Source organism: Aedes albopictus, chromosome 2 (assembly GCF_035046485.1).
Source record: "Aedes albopictus strain Foshan chromosome 2, AalbF5, whole genome shotgun sequence".
NCBI lineage: Eukaryota > Metazoa > Arthropoda > Insecta > Diptera > Culicidae > Aedes > Aedes albopictus.
Window position 1 is genome coordinate 69,304,931 of NC_085137.1, and position 19,388 is coordinate 69,324,318.

At 37.1% G+C, this 19,388-nt stretch overlaps 1 protein-coding gene across 4 annotated transcripts in view; it reads right to left on the reverse strand.

The window, feature by feature from the left end:
- LOC109423939 (adenylate cyclase type 3) overlaps positions 1–19,388 on the reverse strand; it is a 273,333-nt gene that overhangs the window by 36,168 nt on the left and 217,777 nt on the right. For all 4 annotated transcript variants that reach the window (XM_062849826.1, XM_062849824.1, XM_062849827.1 and 1 more), the window contains exons 11-14: positions 15,364–15,468; positions 14,996–15,270; positions 14,805–14,892; positions 5,302–5,418 (exon numbers count right to left, since the gene is read on the reverse strand). In XM_062849826.1, the coding sequence (XP_062705810.1) occupies positions 5,302–5,418; positions 14,805–14,892; positions 14,996–15,270; positions 15,364–15,468 (585 nt within the window). The remainder of the gene's footprint in view (positions 1–5,301; positions 5,419–14,804; positions 14,893–14,995; positions 15,271–15,363; positions 15,469–19,388) is intronic.

The following is a 19,388-nucleotide window of genomic DNA, read 5'->3' on the forward strand; positions in this document are numbered from 1 at the left end:
GCAGATTTCTTGGGCATTTTAACTTTATTTGGATTATTATCAGCAAGCTAGAAGAACGCAGTATTAAAAAAAAGCTTAAAATGTCTTAAAGGTAAACGCAAGTTCATCGTTCCCTTCAATTGGACACTTTTGACTTAAGGCGAAACTGGAAGCATTTCCTCACTTTTTGGTTTTTGATTTTTTATTAAATAACGAAGCAATATTTTCAAAATCGGTTTTCGTGCACATGTAGAATATGGATCAAGGAATCTTCTGATTTTTTTTTGTAGTGGAAAATGTTTTTCGTTTTTGCAAAAACCATTTTTGAACAAAATTTCACAAAAAAATGGTTTCTGCAATAATGGAAAACATTTTCCACCTCAAAAAAAAAAATCAGAAGATACCTTGATCCATACTCTACATGTGCACGAAAACCGAATTTGAAAATATTGCTTCGTTATTTAATAAAAAATCAAAAACCGAAAAAATGAGAAAATGCTTCCAGTTTCACCTTAAATAAGATTATCTCACAACGAAAACGATAAAATATTACTATTAAAAAAATTGGCCCATTTTTCTAAAAGAACTTATTTTAGTGCCAAAACTTGCTTGTGGGTCGCCAAATTCTATTACAATCCAAAGTGGGTCGCAGGCTAGAAAAGTTTGAGAACCCCTGTACTAGAGGTTGTGTATATACTACTGTGCCCTCCACAGTTGTCACGGGAAGGAGTTTTTGTTGGTTGGGAGGGATGGGTAGTTACATAAATCAGGATTCACTTTGGTAAGCGTTGCAATCTATGTAACCATGAGCATACACAAAACATATATGCACAGAATTGTGCCACCTCACAGTTTGAAGGAATGGTGAAACCTTGAAAATCCTTAATAGGAATTTAGAGAATGCCCTATTGTACCAAAGATATCTTGCGTCACCTCGCAATTAAGAGGACTGGTGAATAAATATAAAATGTTACTTGCTTTTGATACTATGGACACGAAATCTTGAGACAAAATTTTGTGCCGACACCAATTGTGACGAAACGTACTTATTAGGGAAAACAATACTGAAACATATTGATAAATAGAATACTGTGGCCAGCACCTTTAAGTGGCGGACTGTACAATAGTATTATAGAAAAATTTCATTGAAAAAAAAAATGTGAATAGCGAGAATTTGCACCGACACTTGAACTTTGCAATGTTTGTAGTGTAAATACACGAAAGATGAGTATGAGTAACATACACAAACAGATACAGGGGATACTCAAAATAACTGGGACAGGTAAAATTTTCACTTTTCAAAAAATGTTCAACTCGCTGTAACTTTTCGAAAAGGGCATCAAATATTCTCAAATTTTTACTGTAAGTTCATCAGCTAGTTGTGTATCAGTGGTCAAAATTTGGAAAAGATCGAGCCATTCCACACGAAGTTATAAAGGTTCTAGAAAAAGGTATAATTATCCAATAGCCAACTTTGAGTTATTATATCTCCGGATTCAATGAACCGAATGCAATGGAATTTTGATCATTTATGACTTACATAATGAGCTATTAAAAACTTTTGACTAAACTTAAAATTCTTTACACGAAAGAAAATGATTACGATTGGATTATTTTTCTAATATACCATCCAAAACTTCATCATCGTTTCAAAATTCGAGATAGTAATTATAGTTCATTTAAATTCTCTCTAATTGACTTCAATATGAATATGTTTTGAAAGGAAGTAACAAAATAACCGGCATTGAATTTAAAAAGTAATGGGATGCATATGAAAAAATGGATAAATTTACTAAAAAACATACATTTATTCTAACCGCCATAACTTTTTTTCTTGTTAATAATTTTAAATTGAGTAAACTGTTTTTCAAAGTTCATTATATAAGTCATAAATGATCAAAATTTCATTGCATTCGGTTCATTGAATCCGGAGATATAACAGCTCAAAGTTGACTATCGGATAATTATACCTTTTTCTAGAACCTTTATAATTTCGTGTAGAATGGCTCGTTCTTTTCCAAATTTTGACCACTGATTCACAACTAGTTGATGAACTTACAGTAAAAATTTGAGAATATTTGATGCCCTTTTCGAAAAGTTACAGCGAGTTGAACATTTTTTGAAAAGTGAAAATTTTACCTGTCCCAGTTATTTTGAGTATCCCCTGTACACGATAGACAAAGTGGAAGAGATAATTTTCAAGATGTAACTTTCGACTTTGACAAAAAAAAACAAGTCGACACTCATGGTGACGAACTATACAAATTTGATCAAAATGTTCAAAAGATACATACACACATAATGAATAAACAAAATAATGAAAACAGAGTCCACATACAGAAAGAAAATAACAAAGAATCAACAAGGAACAAACTCACCAGATAAAAGAAAGACCACCAAACGACGACGCGCGGTCCGAAGAACCCGAGCTATCACTTTTCACTGATGGCTGGGTGGCTACTTCTTTGTAGCACTGCCATCCTGAATGCCGTTGGCGAGGGAACTCTGGCCAAACCATTTTCAAAAAAGTTGCAGAAAAAGTTTCTAAAGAGTAAGAAAACGCCAGAGGGGTTATCGAAGGAATTTCCAAAAAATTTCAAAATTAATTATCGAATAAGTTTTTATGAGAACTGCCGAAAAACGTTCTAAAAGAGTTGCTGCAGAACTTTCCAAAGAAATTCCGAAGAGAATTATCATATAGTATAACGAAGGAATAGCGGAAGGAATTCGCTAAGCCATTACTTCAGAAATTTCCAAAGGAAGCATTTGCAGAAGGAACTTTTGAATTCTAAAAAAACCCAAGCAACAATTTAAATTCCATTTAGATTTGTTTCTTTTTATGGAAGCTTTATCGTAGCATGACCAATTCATGGAACATTTGTGATTGTTTTTATCAAAAGAAAACAATCTTCGTTCGTTTGTGGTTTTTAGGTTATCTTCAAGTTAATTTTGAAAATTGCGCATAAAACAACTGGATCTGCTAGAGTATTTCATCTTATCATCAGTTTTAAGTCGTATTTGAAGTTATTTTCAACACATAACACCAAAATATTTTAATAAAAGTTTATGCTTCGTTTATTGAAGTGCATTTCATCTGAGTTATCCTTCTTTAAAAACTGCTTGAAACCTTCTATTCTTGAGCTAGAGCCACTACTCTGGAACAAGAACTAAGCGAAATTATAAAAAATGAACTATCTTATCAACCCAAACGATAAATTATGCAACAAATTGGTAGTTAAACCGCGTTCTCATGTAAATATAAACATTTAATCTTTTTGCTCACTGATAATTCATCCATTTTGATGCTCAAAAGTAATCATATCAACGAATTGATTATTTTATAGCCAATCAAAAATGCGAGTAGCTTGCTGCTGTCGCCCTACCTTTAGCTAGTTATTCATACAGGCCACAACTAAACGAACCAAAAATGATATGGGTACTTACTGTGATTCTTCTTATGTTCATGCTAAATAAAGTAATTTTAGTAAGTTGCACTTCATTATTGCAAAAACACACGAAAATATCATCGAATTGGCACATCTTGACGCGAAATGTACAGAGACAATTTTCTAGCTCCAAAAACGTAAACAAACAACTGTCAAAAGCTGTTACTCTTGAATAAGTTTCATTTAAGATGAACAAATCTGCCTTAAGAACACTACTAGTATAAACAATCTTCAATAAATGATGTAGCTTTCATACAAGACAACTTAGTTCCATCATAGCTTTGAAGTGGGTTGGAATACAGGTAATTACAATTGATGGTGGCTGCACGAGTTTTGTTCGCTTGGAACGGCAGTCATGTATAGAAGGAATTGAAAAAGTGGCGTAGCACTTTGTTTTTATATGAATTTTTTGTCTTCGTATATTACTGAATGATATTATTCTTGAGGCGCTATGTTATTTTCGTATGTTTTGGATGGCATATTAACGAAGAAGTGGGGATTGCACGGAAAATTTTGATTCCCTGTCATCAACGATCTGTCAGGCAATTTAAATGTTTTAGCCATTTCAATTTGATGGAAGTTAATTCACAGTTCAATTAACATTTCATCCATGAAACAAAACTAGTTCGCATCTGCATAATGCTTAGGTAAAAAAATTCATTTATTATGCAGTATTAGCACTTTTGAGAAAGACAGCTAAAAGATCAACATGCCTCAAGCTATTTTTGTTAAAGTTCTATGAAGTTCTTATAATCAATCATCAGTGTTAGTACATAAATACAACTAGTTTCAAAGCAGTCTTCAAAAGCAGCCTTGGAGATCTCCTGAAGAGTGGGTCAGATTCGTCCTATAGATATCTCGGATATCTCGGGTTTGCAGAACAAAGAGCTTTATTGCTAAGTTTTATTATTCTATCTTAGAAATTACTTCAGGATTGTCACAAAAGTAAAATTGTTACTTGGGAAAGCTTAATGGGCTTTGCTTAAGGAATACTCAATGCAATTGACGAAAAGAAAAATACGGAACGAATTTCCAAAGATATAGTTGAAGGAATATCCAGAGAAATAACGGATCCCGGAAGTTTCCAGAGTTTCAAAAAGGTTTCAAAAATAATTTCCTGAAAAAAAATACTGATGAAATATCTAATTAATTACTGAATCGATTCCCAAAGGAATTACCGTACAGGTTTCCGAAGTAATTACTGAACAACTTATAGATAACATGCCTAAAGAAACACATGTTATGAGAAAAGGATAATTTCTAAAGAATTTTCCAAAAAGAGTTTCAAAGGAATTGCCGAAATTGCTGAAAAATTGACGATGAAATTTAAATAATTGTAAACAGAATTGCAGTGGGAATTACAAAAGAATCACTGAATGACTTTCTAAAGATATTACCGAAAGATTTCCTAAAGAAATTTCCAAAAATAAAAAAATACAAAAGAGATTCTTGAAAAAAATATGCCGAAGGAATTTATAATTGTTTGGTTTGCTAGTTAGTTATGATGACGTAATTTTGTGTCCTATGTTTGAACATATATAAAGGACTGTTAAATTACGTGTTCTCGATGGACAAAAAAAATGTATTACATAAACATTAGGGGTACTCACTAAACAGATTAAATTGCTGCGTAAGCCATGATTTTCTGCTTATTTGAAATGTTTCATGATTTTGCGAATGAAATAATCAAAGATTGCCTTGGTAATCGCGACGTTTAATCAGTTTAATCAGTTTACGCTGTTAAGTGAATCCCCTATTATGTTTTAATATACTCTTTAAATTTTACCATATAACTCTCATCATGATATCTCTTCCAGATATGTAGGTTACAATTTATGAACTGATAGAATTTATGGAGGTTATCGTCCATACTTACCATATCGCCGGCATTGGATATTCCTAACAGCACCACGATAACCACTGCCGTTGATGTGCGTAAACCGACACAGTCGTTAAATCGTTTACTGTTCAACGTGATAAATGCTGGCAGCATCTGAAATTCGAACGAGAAATGGGGAAAAGCAACAGTCAGTCAGCCATCTGAAATACCTATTCAAACGATGCGAATGTCTTTCGGATGGGTACGTGTCCGTAAACCGTATAACTCACCGCACCGTACATCAGAGATTAGAGATTTACTTGCTGCAGTGGGTACGTACATCACGTGTAAAAGTGTCTCCATGGTTTGTGTTGGAAGCAATATGGAGTGTCTTGCCATTAACACAAGACGACATCTGAACATTTGAATGGAGTCTGGATTCGAAAGCTGGATGGAGAATGCAAATGAACCGACCCAGATGGAAAGTGAATTTAATTTTAATTCATTTCCATTTTATAAAACACCCAAAGGGGAGCTTTTCGTTCTTTGCGAACGTTTACGAAATGTGATACATTGCAAGGGAGTGAGATACCCTAGTGCTCGTTGAATAAAACGAAGAAATTTAAAGGGCTTAGGTTAAGTGGAAACTTTACGCTTATGCATAATTGACAGGTGAAAAATTGTTCAAAATCATGCAATTGCTGCATCTTTGAACTGACAATATGCTGTCTTTTTGTGCACTCGATCGAGAAACTAAATTGCATACCCTCTCGGGGGAATTTTTTGTTCACTCGGATACCCTCTCGGGGTAACCTGCATTTCTCAAAGCAATGAATAAGTGTAGAATTATTGAATTTATGAAGACAATCAAGTGCTGTTAACCAGAAATCACGCTAATGTCTCCGTGTGGCAGTTCAAAACACAATCCACAAGTGTGTCATCATTTCACTGAAAATTAAGTGCTAACCGTTACCATCATACACTGCACTGTTGTTAGCATTCCAAGTGACACACTACACCGCACAAACAATTAACTATGTTCACGGGCAGCCCATTTCACGCTGGTTGCTTATGCTTCCCAGGAGAATCTAGCACTGAACAGGACCGCCACTCTCGCAGAATAAAAATGCGATGGAGAAAACAATACAGGGAATAAAATACACAGCTTTTTCCTTCAGTCCCTTTATTATGAACCCGGCTGCTAACGATGATCCTCTATGGTTGGTCTTGGTATTCCTCGGGTGCTGGTTGCCCTCCGGCGGCGCGGTGGAACAACACTGGGGCGGCGTCCCAGTTCCCGAGAATCCAAATGACTATGGTATTTTTTTTATTTCAATTTATAATGATTTATATTTCTTTTATTTCTGCTTCGTGAGCAACGTGAGACCGTATGCCCTGGGATGGTGATGATGACGAAGAAGCAACGGATTAGTAGCAAGCGAGACGGAAGAGGTAAGGTTGCCTGGAATTCCAGAACCAACGAATGCAAGCCAGATGTTAGGGAGGTGAAAGCATTTGAATATGGATGTTGGCAGGGGGCTCCGATTGGATAGTGTATGTGTATGCTTTTCCGTCGTCTATCTGTCTTGTTTTCCAGGCGTTTTCTATTTTCACACCAAGCGTGGACTTTTTTTCCTATTGTTGTTTCCTGTCTGCTGGTGGAACAAGTGGAAAATATCAGCGGGGAATTATTTTTTATCGCTCGTTATACGCTTTGAATAAAGCGTGATGAAAAGCGATGGGATGCTTTTGTTGAGCTTCAGTGCAATGTATTTATTTTACTGTTTAATTTCGTGTAACACTTTCATGCAGTTCTAGGCTGAATGGTAAACTCTGATTATATGACGGTTAGTCCACTGGTGGGTTTAAAGAGTTTCAGTTGTTCTTTAAATCGAGGTTTGCGTTTTCCAAGCCATTCACAAACCGTGGGATTTATTTTAATAGATAGATGCCACTTTACGTAATCGTAAATATAGGGTTTTCATCTGATTTCCAACTATCTACCAATCACCTATCAATATTGATCGAATTTATTCTTGCACCTCGCCACCTCTCAAGGCCAACTTGGTAACAATTACTAATTTAAAAATTAGCTTTCATATCATGTAAAAATATTCTAAAAGAACTACAATTTCCTTAAAATAATAAGATTGAATAACACTAGTTTACATCATTTTTGAACTCGGTAAGCTGATGATCATTTTTGGTGTAGAATCATGCCCTGAGTTCGAAAACGTGAAGGAAAAAAAAATTTAGTTGAGCGGATTTTTTTTCGACTTTCCATATAAGGTTGATGATATGAAATCGATTTTTGTGCTATTTTTAAGCAAAGTCGCTCACTTCACACATCGCATTCTCCGTAATGAATGCTCCGATTGAGCTGAATTCTTTGCTGTAACTCGCCTACATATGATATGTCAAACTAACGTCGAAAAAGAATTTTTAGATTGTTTTTTTCTTATTGAAAAAAATACATTTCTTCATATATTTTTGGAAATTTTGCTAAAATTTACGGAGATCGTCCCAAAAACACGCCAATATTTTGAATTTCATCAATCTGACGCAAAACCTGGATTCAGATGAACGAATGGTATTGTATTTAGCTTTTAATTTATGGAAAAAGATTTCAAATTGGTTGAACAAAACGCAAGATATTTGAATTTTAGTAAATTCCATATTTTAAAAAAATTGTAAAACTCGATATTGAGCTAAAACTTAACTTAAAATTTTTTGAAGCGCGGTTTCGAAATCAGTGCTAAATTGTGTTTTAAAAATTTTGGTCGTTGACAGAAGTTCACGACTTTCGTTTTATTTTGTAAACTAGTGTAATTGTTCCTCGTATTCAGTCCAGTCCACGTCTATTATACTTGAATTCAATTCCCGGCAAACCTTCCACATGACACTATGGTACATAGTGTTAGGTATCAATTTATTTGAGTCACCCTAATGGTCACTCAGTGTCCAGCAGTAGTTGCTGTAACTTAGAGTAGAATGCAACAAAAATTCTCAAATTTTGAATGCTTGTCAACCTATTCAATGTGCATCTTGAGTACAAATTTGAGTTCGATTGGTTAATCTTTTGCGAAGCTAGAACCGTTCTTGTAAAACACTATTTGCTGAGAATCTACGCACACATTTGCTTGCATCCTCCCTAGGTGAAGACAACAGTAAATAAACACTTTACCGACAGGAAAATGCGATTGATTTCATTAATTGAACAGCTCTTACTGCATCCTACAAAATACGCAATAGTGCGTCAAGTACACGTTTCTACACCAAGCGGGGTCCTGAGAAGTGCTGATCATATTGGATATTGAACCAGAGGATGGTGGCTCCATAGAGGATGACGCACGAATGGTTATGGTGGAACTTTGATCTGGCGAAGCTCAGGAAACAATGTAGAAAGAGATGGAACAGAAGACGTTCGGCTGCTTCGGAGGGTTTCAGGTCGGCTCGCAAGGCCTACAGAAGAGCAATCTGGTTGGTCTGTCAAATGATTAGGCTGGAAAATCCTTTGAACAAATGTTTTCAGTTGGAGTGAAGTCAGCCGGTTGAACAAAATCCTTGCGAAATCAAAGAATTTCTGAGTAAACGAACTTCGTTTGCCAAATGGCAATTCCACTTCCTCTGATGACAAAGTACTTCCCCGGATGCGTGGATATTGAAACTTCGGATAAACCTTGTGTCTTTTCTTGTAGTTATGATTCGGCGCGGAGTATTGTAACTATATAATCGATTGAGGGGGCACTTGATAGCTTTGCTTCTTTCAAATCTCCTAAGGCAGATGGGGTTCGTCCTATTTTGCTGTAGAAAGAATTTGATTATTTCGAACATGTTTTGAAAAAAAAAACTTGTTTGCACTTTTGCTACAGGATATACTTCCAAATTTTTGCGGGATGTTACTGTACAGATTATTCTGAAAGTGGGTCGTGCGTCGTATGAAGAAGTAAAGAGTTTCAGACCCATCAGTTTGACCTCTTTTCTTCTGAAATACCTAGAACGCATTGTGGATCATCACATCCGTGATGTTCATCTGGCCAACGTACCTCTTCATGTGAACATGCATACCAATCTGGTAAGACCACTGTGATTCTTTTACACAAGATTGTTTACGATATCGAGAAGGCATTCGCTCAAAACCAATCATCCTTGGGTGTTTTCTTAGATATCGAGGGTGCCTTTAACAACGTGCCTTTCGATACCATATTAGAAGCCGCACTGCACTCCAATGATTTCCGATTGGATTCACCAAATGCCCAAAAACCGACATCTTTTTCTCGACATTTCATCAAGCGGCTGTTAGAAAACTGAGTGTTTGTGGATGCCTCCAAGGGGGAGTCTTGTCACTACTTTTGTGTCATCTCGTAGCAGATACAACACTAAAGAGACAACTCAATAATACCAGTACTCCTATGGACTGCAGATCAACACACACCTCGTTGTTTTCAGTTCTGGTGAATTGGGATAAAGTTGTCCTTGCTCCAAGTGATCTTACAATCGCTTGTAATTTTCCATATAGGACATTTTCTACGACATTCCCTTCCCGGTAAGAGTGGCATTGGCGAATCTAGCTTTTTCTTTTTTCTCACTCATCTTCCTTGATAAACACAAGAAAGAGCCGGATGCAAAGGGGTGCCGCGGCACCTCTTTCCATCTTTCTCTTTCTCATGTTTGTTTAGGAGAGTGAGCAAGAAAAAAGAAAAAGCTAAATTCGCCAATGAAGAGTAGGCATCTGCTTTTCTGGAGAGAAGTATTTCAGAGGGCATCGCATGTTACACTGATGGCTCCCTTTTCGAAGGTCGACTCTCGTAAGCTAACGGCTACATCAGTCTTACTCATTTGGTAGACAATTCACCGTTTTTCAGGCTGGTTCACCTTGTATGGGAACCTGGCCATTCATCCATCTCTGCACTCAGCAAAATAAACCTAAGATTACCATAAATACAAACTTTTTAAATAATGATTAGAATGATTTTTATAAGGTCGATTTATGACGCAGAATCGACTCACAGCTTGGCCTTTGTACACATACAGCAACACGATATTTTCAAGCGTCGATAGCCGTGTGGGTTGGGCACGAGCTCTGTGATTTCGACGTTCATGGATCAATTCCAGTCTGCATGATTTAACGATTTTTCTGCTCTTTTCATAAGTTTATCTTATGTAATTAAGTTATAACAAGCATCATCAATTTCCATAAGGTATACTTATGGCATCCATACTTCACAGTTTTGGCTAAATTTCATAATGTTATATTTCGACAGTTTACTTCGCTGAGTGTGGAAATGAATTGGCTGATGAGTTAGCTCGCACTAGAGCATCACATGATTTCATTGGCCCTGAGCCAGTTATTCCGATATCGATGTGTTGATTCACACCTGGACTGTCACTCAGCACAAACAATATTGGAATAGTTTGGAGTAATGTCGTCAAACCAAACTGTATTGTACTGAGCCATCTCTAGGGGTGGCGAAGTATCTAACTAATTTGTCTAAGCAGAATTGCAGCTTGCTGGTCAAAGTATTGACTGACCCCTGCCGACTCAGCTACCACATGATGAATATTCAGCAAGCTGTATCATTTGTATGTGAAAGCTATGAATCCGATTATGGATCTTCGTATCATTTCATATGTAACTGTCCAGTTTTTGCGCAACTGCGTTTCCGAGTACTCGGTAAGCACTTATTAAGTGAAACTGATTTTAGAAACCTGAATTTTCAGGATAACGTGCCTCTGGAGTCGGCATTCTGATACCTGATACCTGATGGTGGCTCCATAGAGGATGACACACGTCCATAACAAAGTACGACATGCGGGGGAGGATGTCGCCAGCAAGCCTTACGATTGAAGAGCTAAAATGACCCAATGAGCGAATGTTAGGATGGGTAGAGACATTAAGGATAATATCACTGAGCAAAATAGAACTATAATACCTGATTTGTTTTTCTTGTTTAAAAAAATATATTACAGAACACCTTTTTCTGAGTCACTATGAATTTATTCCAGTTTTTTGAGCGGCATTTTGATGCTTATAATTTAAAAGAGATTTTAATATCACTTTTTGACAGCTGGGCAGCTGGTTGACAGCTCTGCCTAGTACAAAATCCGACGAGGGGTGATTCAACAAATCCCAGACAACCAGTAATCGTAAGACATGTTGCATAAGATGATAAAGTGGAGGCTGCTGGAGGATGATATGCGTGCATGCCTCCATTTAGGCGCTTGTAAAATGTACGCATATCGCCTCCACTTTATCATTTTATGGAACATCTTATATGATCACTGGTTTACTGGGATCACTCCCAGAATAGAAACAAATCGCAGAAATAAAATATTGAATTTTCAAACATAATAAAAGTTACTGTCAAGATTAGAAAAGATATGTATTTCTGGATTGGTAAACATAATTTTCACTGGAATCTGAGGAATTTGAGGAAGAACCACTATTGCGGGCCTTCTCAAAACAAACATTTTTGTTTCAAATTTCTCAACAACACCAGTGCCAACAACTAACGTTGAGTAAACGAATGTCTTAATAATGTTGACTGCATTCGTTTTTATGGTATGACAAGCTTTGCCATCTGATAGGTCGAATGAACTAAAAATATAAATTAGTTCAAATTAAAAGTGTTCAGAAAAGCTAAGAAACTGTGTGGTAGTTCTAATTTTCCGTAGAATATCTTAAAAATAATAAACATGATCTCAGGAAAAATGTTGTGAAAATGCATTTATCGATTTTTCCCAGGTTTTGATGAATGCATTTCTTAGACAACTTGTTTAGAAAGCGAATGTGATAAAAAGTTAGATATTTTTAGTAATTTAGTGAAAAATATGTTAAAATCATTTAAAACACCTTTGTTCAAATGCAAATTTGGAGAATAAAGTTAGGGTAATTTTCCAATTGTTGCACAGCTAAAAACTCGCCTATTGTTGCACACTCCATGTTATTCTTATGTCATGTACTGATTTATCGACCGTATTCTATAATTAACTTGATGATTTTGTGGCTATATCGGTCTCTTTCTACTCATAAGTATAAGGGAGTAGAGATCAAAGTGGATAATGAAATGATAGATATGATAGAATTCGCTAGGTAGCGAACAAGTGTGAAAATTTTATAGAAGGTGAAATTAGGCAAGTAGGCCATGTATTGAACGAATACATCGAATGCGTGAAACTTCTGCCGTGCGACCTGTGCTTTTAAACAGATCGGCTTGGTTGGTAGTTCATACCACCTTACCAAGACTGGCAAAAGTTTCAGGCACCCGACTGCCTAATGTATTGTTCTGTTTTCATCACAAATTCTATCGATCGGTAGCTTTTTCGGAATTCGCACTCCGTTCATAGAGGTATGTCTATATCGCGGCGTGTTCTTCCTATTAGCTATTTTCGATCTTATAGGATAGAACACTTTTCTTTTTGAGCCAAACTTTTCATATCACGCATTCGATGTATTCGTTCAATACATGGCCTACTTGCCTAATTTCACCTTCTATAAAATTTTCACACTTGTTCGCTACCTATCGAATTCTATCATATCTATCATTTCATTATCCACTTTGATCTCTACTCCCTTATACTTATGAGTAGAAAGAGACCGATATAGCCACAAAATCATCAAGTTAATTATAGAATACGGTCGATAAATCAGTACATGATATGAAAAGTTTGGCTCAAAAAGAAAAGTGTTCTATCCTATAAGATCGAAAAAAGCTAATAGGAAGAACACGCCGCGATATAGACATACCTCTATGAACGGAGTGCGAATTCCGAAAAAGCTACCGATCGATAGAATTTGTGATGAAAACAGAACAATACATTAGGCAGTCGGGTGCCTGAAACTTTTGCCAGTCTTGGTAAGGTGGTATGAACTACCAACCAAGCCGATCTGTTTAAAAGCACAGGTCGCACGGCAGAAGTTTCACGCATTCGATGTATTCGTTCAATACATGGCCTACTTGCCTAATTTCACCTTCTATAAAATTTTCACACTTGTTCGCTACCTATCGAATTCTATCATATCTATCATTTCATTATCCACTTTGATCTCTACTCCCTTATACTTATGAGTAGAAAGAGACCGATATAGCCACAAAATCATCAAGTTAGTTATTCTTATGAGGTGTGCAATAATTGGCGAATTTTTAGCCGTGCAACAATTGGAAAATTACCCTAATTGTTAAAGAACTCGACTGATCTTCATAATATCATGACAATTGAAAGAAAATGTCAGAATGTGGAACATAATTTGCTGTATTCTGAAACAAATGGTGGAAATCATCAGAACAGTGTATTTTATTTAATAAACAAAGTGTATTTATAATTTCTGAAACAGTCTATTAGTGTTGCGATTACGTGTTCGCCGTATAGCTGTCCCGACAAACGTCGTATTGCCTCGCTATTGTATTTTTTTGACATGCAGCTCCATAGAGAGGTCCCTCGAAAAATCATTTGTATGGAATACCCTTTTTCCAGAGATGGAATGTGTCTCACACGATGCTAAGAACCTTCCCCAACCCGCCAAGTACCCCCGTATACAAATTTTCACGCCGATCGGTTCGGTGGTTTTCGAGTCTGTAAGGGTCATTCAGACAGCCACATTTTAGAAGTGTTGCAGGGCCTTTATAGAAATTTCAGGGGAGTTCCAACGATGCCGCAGGGGGTCTCATAAGTGTTTCCTGTGGTTTTCAAGGGGTTCAGAAGGTTTCAGGGGCGTTACAGGGGTGTTCCAGGGAAATCCTCGGTGTTTCAAGGTTTACCAAGGTGCTTCAGGAATTTCCAAGGGTTCTCAGGGGTGTCCATGAGTAATACAGGTCTTTACAAGGAGTTTTAAGAAGTTTCAAGAGTGTTCTAAGACGTTTTAGGAGTTGTGATGGGGTTTCAGAGACACTCCATGGAATTTTAGAAGCTTTCAAGGGATTTTCAAGGTATTTCAAGGGTATTCCAGGGGATATTGGGAGCTAAGGATTTCTGGGGTGTTACAGAAGTATCATAGCACTTTATGAGCTTTACTGGGGCGTTCCAGGTTTTTTTTTAGGAGCGATTCAGGGGTATTCCGGGAGTTTTAGGATGTTCCAGCAGTGTAACAGAGGAAATCAAGAAGTTTCAAAAGGGTTCAGGACGTTCCAAAGGGATTCGAGTGCTTTCAGAGGAGTTCCAGGGGCGTTTCGGTTGATTTCAGGGGCGTTCTAAGAGATTCCAAATATGCTTAAACAGAGTTTCACCTTGTTAAGTCCTGATTGCAATTCGTATACATGTATATGTTGCCCTTTACAGGCATGTATCAATTTGCTGGCAGGACTCAACGTACTGGGAAAAAATTGAAAATAAGAAGACACAGAAAGTTGATTATTTGGAAAATTGAAAGACGAACTTGTGAAAACAGATCTCGTTCTGATGGGATTCGGACCCACAGCTTTCTTTGTCTCCCAATAGTCAAGTTTTTCCCAGTGCAATTGGTGTATTTACATTTATTTTAGGAGTCTCAAGAAGTCTATTGCAGAATTTCGTTAAAAACAATCGAATTCGCTGTCATTAATAAGCAAACTCACAAAACTTACCTTTGGAAAACTTTCTGCCACCGAGATAAACACCAAAATGATAATTATCACCAATGGTGGGGTAACGATATCAAAGTGTAGCGTTGTACTGAAAGTAGAACCATACATAACAAAAATCATTGTACTCAGTTGATTCAAAGATTAATCCTGTAGAAAATATTTTTCCCAGCCCCAGATAATTTGATACCTACCGCGGAAGCACCAGGTAGGAGAAGGTAATCCCGGCCAGTTGCACCACCACCGCCGCCAGCAGCGGAATGGAACTGTGCGGCTGCCGGTACCGTGTGTAGGCCTGCTCGATGTCGTCGTTCTTGAACCACAGCAGCGCGTTGATGTCCTTGTAGATTTCCCGGTGGCCATCGCGGCTGACCAGCTCCTTCCGGAGTCGCACCTTGTAGTCTTCGGCGGCGATTTCCTTTTCCTTCTCGTCCTGGCCGGCGTTGGCTTCGACGTCGTCTGCCGGAGTCTGGCGGATGGATAGGAAATGAGGGATTAAAACTCGACTCACACCACCGAATGGGTGTGGGGAAAAGAGCACAGCATCATTGCTGCTTCATACCTTGGGTTCGTCGTCATCGCGAAACACTTCCGACGGCCCATCCGGTTCGATAACGACATCCTTGGGATCTGCGGAGCCGTTCATTCGGTGCTCGGCGGGACAAAACTGCGGAGGGTGGAAGCAGGAAAGGCAAGTGGGTGTTAAGTAGATAAATAGAGGAAATGAATAAGCGTAAACAATATAGAAACCCGCAGGCCACGAGCTTGAGGCAGGCAGTCAAGCTATTTGTGATGCGAGCGTATCTCATGATGAGCAGACGACAGGATGGTTAGCTTTTCTCAAGAAGATATTTTAATTGGTTTGGCAGGAACATTAATAGTGAAGCAGTAGGTGCCAGTAGTGATGGAGTTACGTTCTTAAATGGTAAAATACTAACATGTAAAGTTTATATTTTTACGTACAAACGATATTTTCGATTCGGTCATTAATAAGCTGAGGTATATATAAAAAATTTAACTTGATTCTTGTTTTGAATTCTATAACTTGAAAATCCTTAAGAGTTTCCATAAAATGTGTAATGTGACTTATAATTGCTCGGAAAAAGTGCTCGGATATTTTCGTCATGAGGAGTATATGTATGCCAAATCAAACATGTAAATTTTAGGACATGTGATATATAACTGGAACAAGTGATTTCACAGATGTATGTTTACACAGTGACATTTATAATAGTAATAACGTATTAATACGTGATTAGATAATTATATATATATATATCCACCATTTTTTCCATCTAATTCAGTTTGAGCCAGTATGATTATATGACTGATATGAAGGTAACATGACATGCAATCCCCATGACTTTATTCTGTGCACATACTAATGGTATTCCATTTAATTTCCGTCATAAATTTGATTCCATGCTCTGTTCCAATCTTCCTCGCCCATTCCTGTACTATTTAATCGGGACCTCTTGACAGTGTGAACCATTACTTCAACGATTAAATAGCGTAGCATTCCCCCCATTAAGATTGAATACGAAAGATTGATCGTTCCGATACGCGTGTGCTAGAGCTTCCGACACAAGACAACAGCACTGAAATCATCAACCAGTTTCGTGTAACACATTTAATGGCTTGCTCATCAGAAATTTCGAAATTATGTTGGAACTGATCACCGTCGTTGATGGCACCACCGCTGTCAACAAAAATGAATTGACTCCCGTCTCGTTCGCGTGTCGTGATAACACGCGCTCGAGCTGATTGCCAAAATTGGTACCCCTTCCTCGGCTCCAATCCAGCGAGGATTTCTACGAGGATGACTTTCTGTTGCTACTAGCCAGCACAAGGCCAAGCAAGAACGAACGAGGATGTGCACGTGCACGTGCCTATTTAACAGAGCAGTACAGCACAGACAGAACCAACTTCCTGGCTTTTGGTATGCCGGCCGCAGGCCATACCACAGCTGCTATTGGATGTGGGTTGCTCGGCTCGGTCATGTGTGGAAACTGCTGGTGGGGAGCTCTCGCAAGGAAAAGCAGCACTGGACTTTAAAGTGCATTAGATCCCTACGGGTGCAATTACTCCACACTGTATTGGTCGAACACACAGCGGATGGGTTCCGTCTTCGTACAGAAGGTGTTTTCAAGTTAAACTGTGGTGAATTGTAAAGCAAATTGTACATAACCCGAGTAGAGGAAAAGAGCTCAATAATAGCATATTTTGATATGGAGATCAAAAAGTGATATGGGTTTGATTGACATAAGAGATAAAAGATCTAAAAATAAAATCAAAAATTTACTCCTGGAACATCATCATCAAATCATATTTTGATTTTGTAAGATCTAACCAATAGCAGCGAGCTATTCGTATGATCTTGAAATATCAAATTTTGATATTGTTCAGATGTTCCAGGAACATTTTCCAGATATTATTTTCAGATCTTTTATCTCTTATATCAATCAAACCAATATCATGTTTTGATCGTCAGTATTTTACCTCTACCCGGGAAGCCCGATGCTACTTCATCCCATTCAAAACCAGACAATTACAGCAGGGGTCCGTATATTTGCCTCATTCCACTCCTATTCATTCCTCTTATCCACTTTATCGAGAAAAATAAAGTGGAAATGTTGAAAATAACTATATTAGAATTTTAGATTTATTTCCAGAAATAAAGGCATACTGTTGTCAGATATTCTATAACAATTTTTGAATTTACCATGGATTTCACGCAAGATTTTTTGAAAGGACTTCTATAATACTATTCAAACATTTTTTTTCCAAGATGTTCTGAACAATTTGAGAAGAATTTGGTTGGGAGGGCCCGCTTTGAATAACTCTGGACTATCCACCAAAACCAAAATGGAATTCTAACATTTTAACATGACTTGATTTGCTAATGGAAAGAAATTTCTTCAAATATTTCTATAAAAACCAAAATGCTCACACAGATTTTTATGAAGTTGCAATTCGACATTTTTAAATCAATTTTCGAACCCTTTTCACTAATGTTTTCACCCAAATTCTGCCAGAATATTTCCAAAATTTGCTCCCAGAAATAACGTAAGCCAAGAGCTCTTGGTTTCAGGTAATGATTTCACCAGACATTTGGTTGAGTCTTTGATTATAAATTTCTCTAGAAATGTAAAAATCTTTACAAATTTGAAAAAAAAAATCAATGAAAACTTATCTTAGAATTCCTAAAACGCCTCAAGGTAAATTATTCAGGTTTTCATTTCATTTTAAAATTTCATCCAGAATCTTTTTACTGGGTCTGCCAAACACTTCAATCGGGCATATGTGACTCATTAGTCTTAGATAAGTAAAAGTGGTTCATGTAAAACTTTCCAAACATCCTTGAAGGTTTCAAATTTCCTTGACAGCATTTATAAATGTTTTTGAGATATATTTGATTTAGGATTTAAATGATGGATTATTGTTCCTATATTCAGTCCAAAATATCTCCATGCATCTTTATAGTTACTTAGACTCTGGTGCTCTTCAGGAAAAAAAACCAGCAACGCTTATGTCTATACAAATCACCTGATTGAAAAAAAATGATAACATTTTCTGCCAAACCATTATATAGCTTTGGAATTAGATAAGAAATGTTCTAAAATTCTTTCCAATAATTTTTATCAATGTTTGTAAAATATGGATTTTTCTCGGAAAACCCAGGATTAAAAAAAAAACCCGAATCCCGGGGTTTTCCCATCCCGGGAAACGAGATCCTCCACTAGTTATGAACCAACAATGTAATGATATTTTTCGGGTTAATGTATAGTTAGGTTTTTGACTTCATTGTTTCAGTTTTTCCTTTTCGATTTGGCATTTTGCACTGACATGCAATTTGAGCGCACTTGTTCAGTGAGCGTCCCAAAAATGTTGCCTTATTGCTCTTACGTTTGGGTGCGTGTTCACAATTTTGAGCACAATTAAGGTAACTATATTGAATAGTTCTCAAACTAGACACTGACAGTTGAGATCTTGAGCCAAATAACTCGTAAAAACAGAAGGTGTTCTACGACACTGTGCTTGCATTTGCATCGCAGTAACTACCGATCCCTTCTCGTTCGATGAGTATGAGTGTACTTATCGGATGATAATGAATGGCCTTGCATTGGTGTAAGATGGCTGACTATCCTCATTATCCCAAGTAACACGCATGTCATATAAGAGTTACGACAGCGCAAGTTTTGGTTGTATAGAATATAGAAGTTAGCTTGACGTTATTTTAACTCAATGCTAGAATAACGTCAAATTAACTTCTATACAACCAAAACTAGTGCTGACGTAACTCTTATATGACATGTGGGATACCAGGTCATAATCGGGTCGAGTCTCGGCTAGTTCAATAAAATAATGGTTCGGAAGTAGCTACTTTTACCTAATCCTGTTCATGCCCATCTGAGACTCGGTACGGTAAGGAAATTTGCAGATTTTGTTTGTTCAGAGGTGGCAGGATCGTGGGTGGAAGCCTCTAAAAAAGATCAGGCCTGGCTGTATCCAATCGTTTCGAAAGCCTAGCAGGTTTTTAACATCTAATGCGAAAGCTTTGTCTTCCGGAGGAATTCCTGAAGGAAT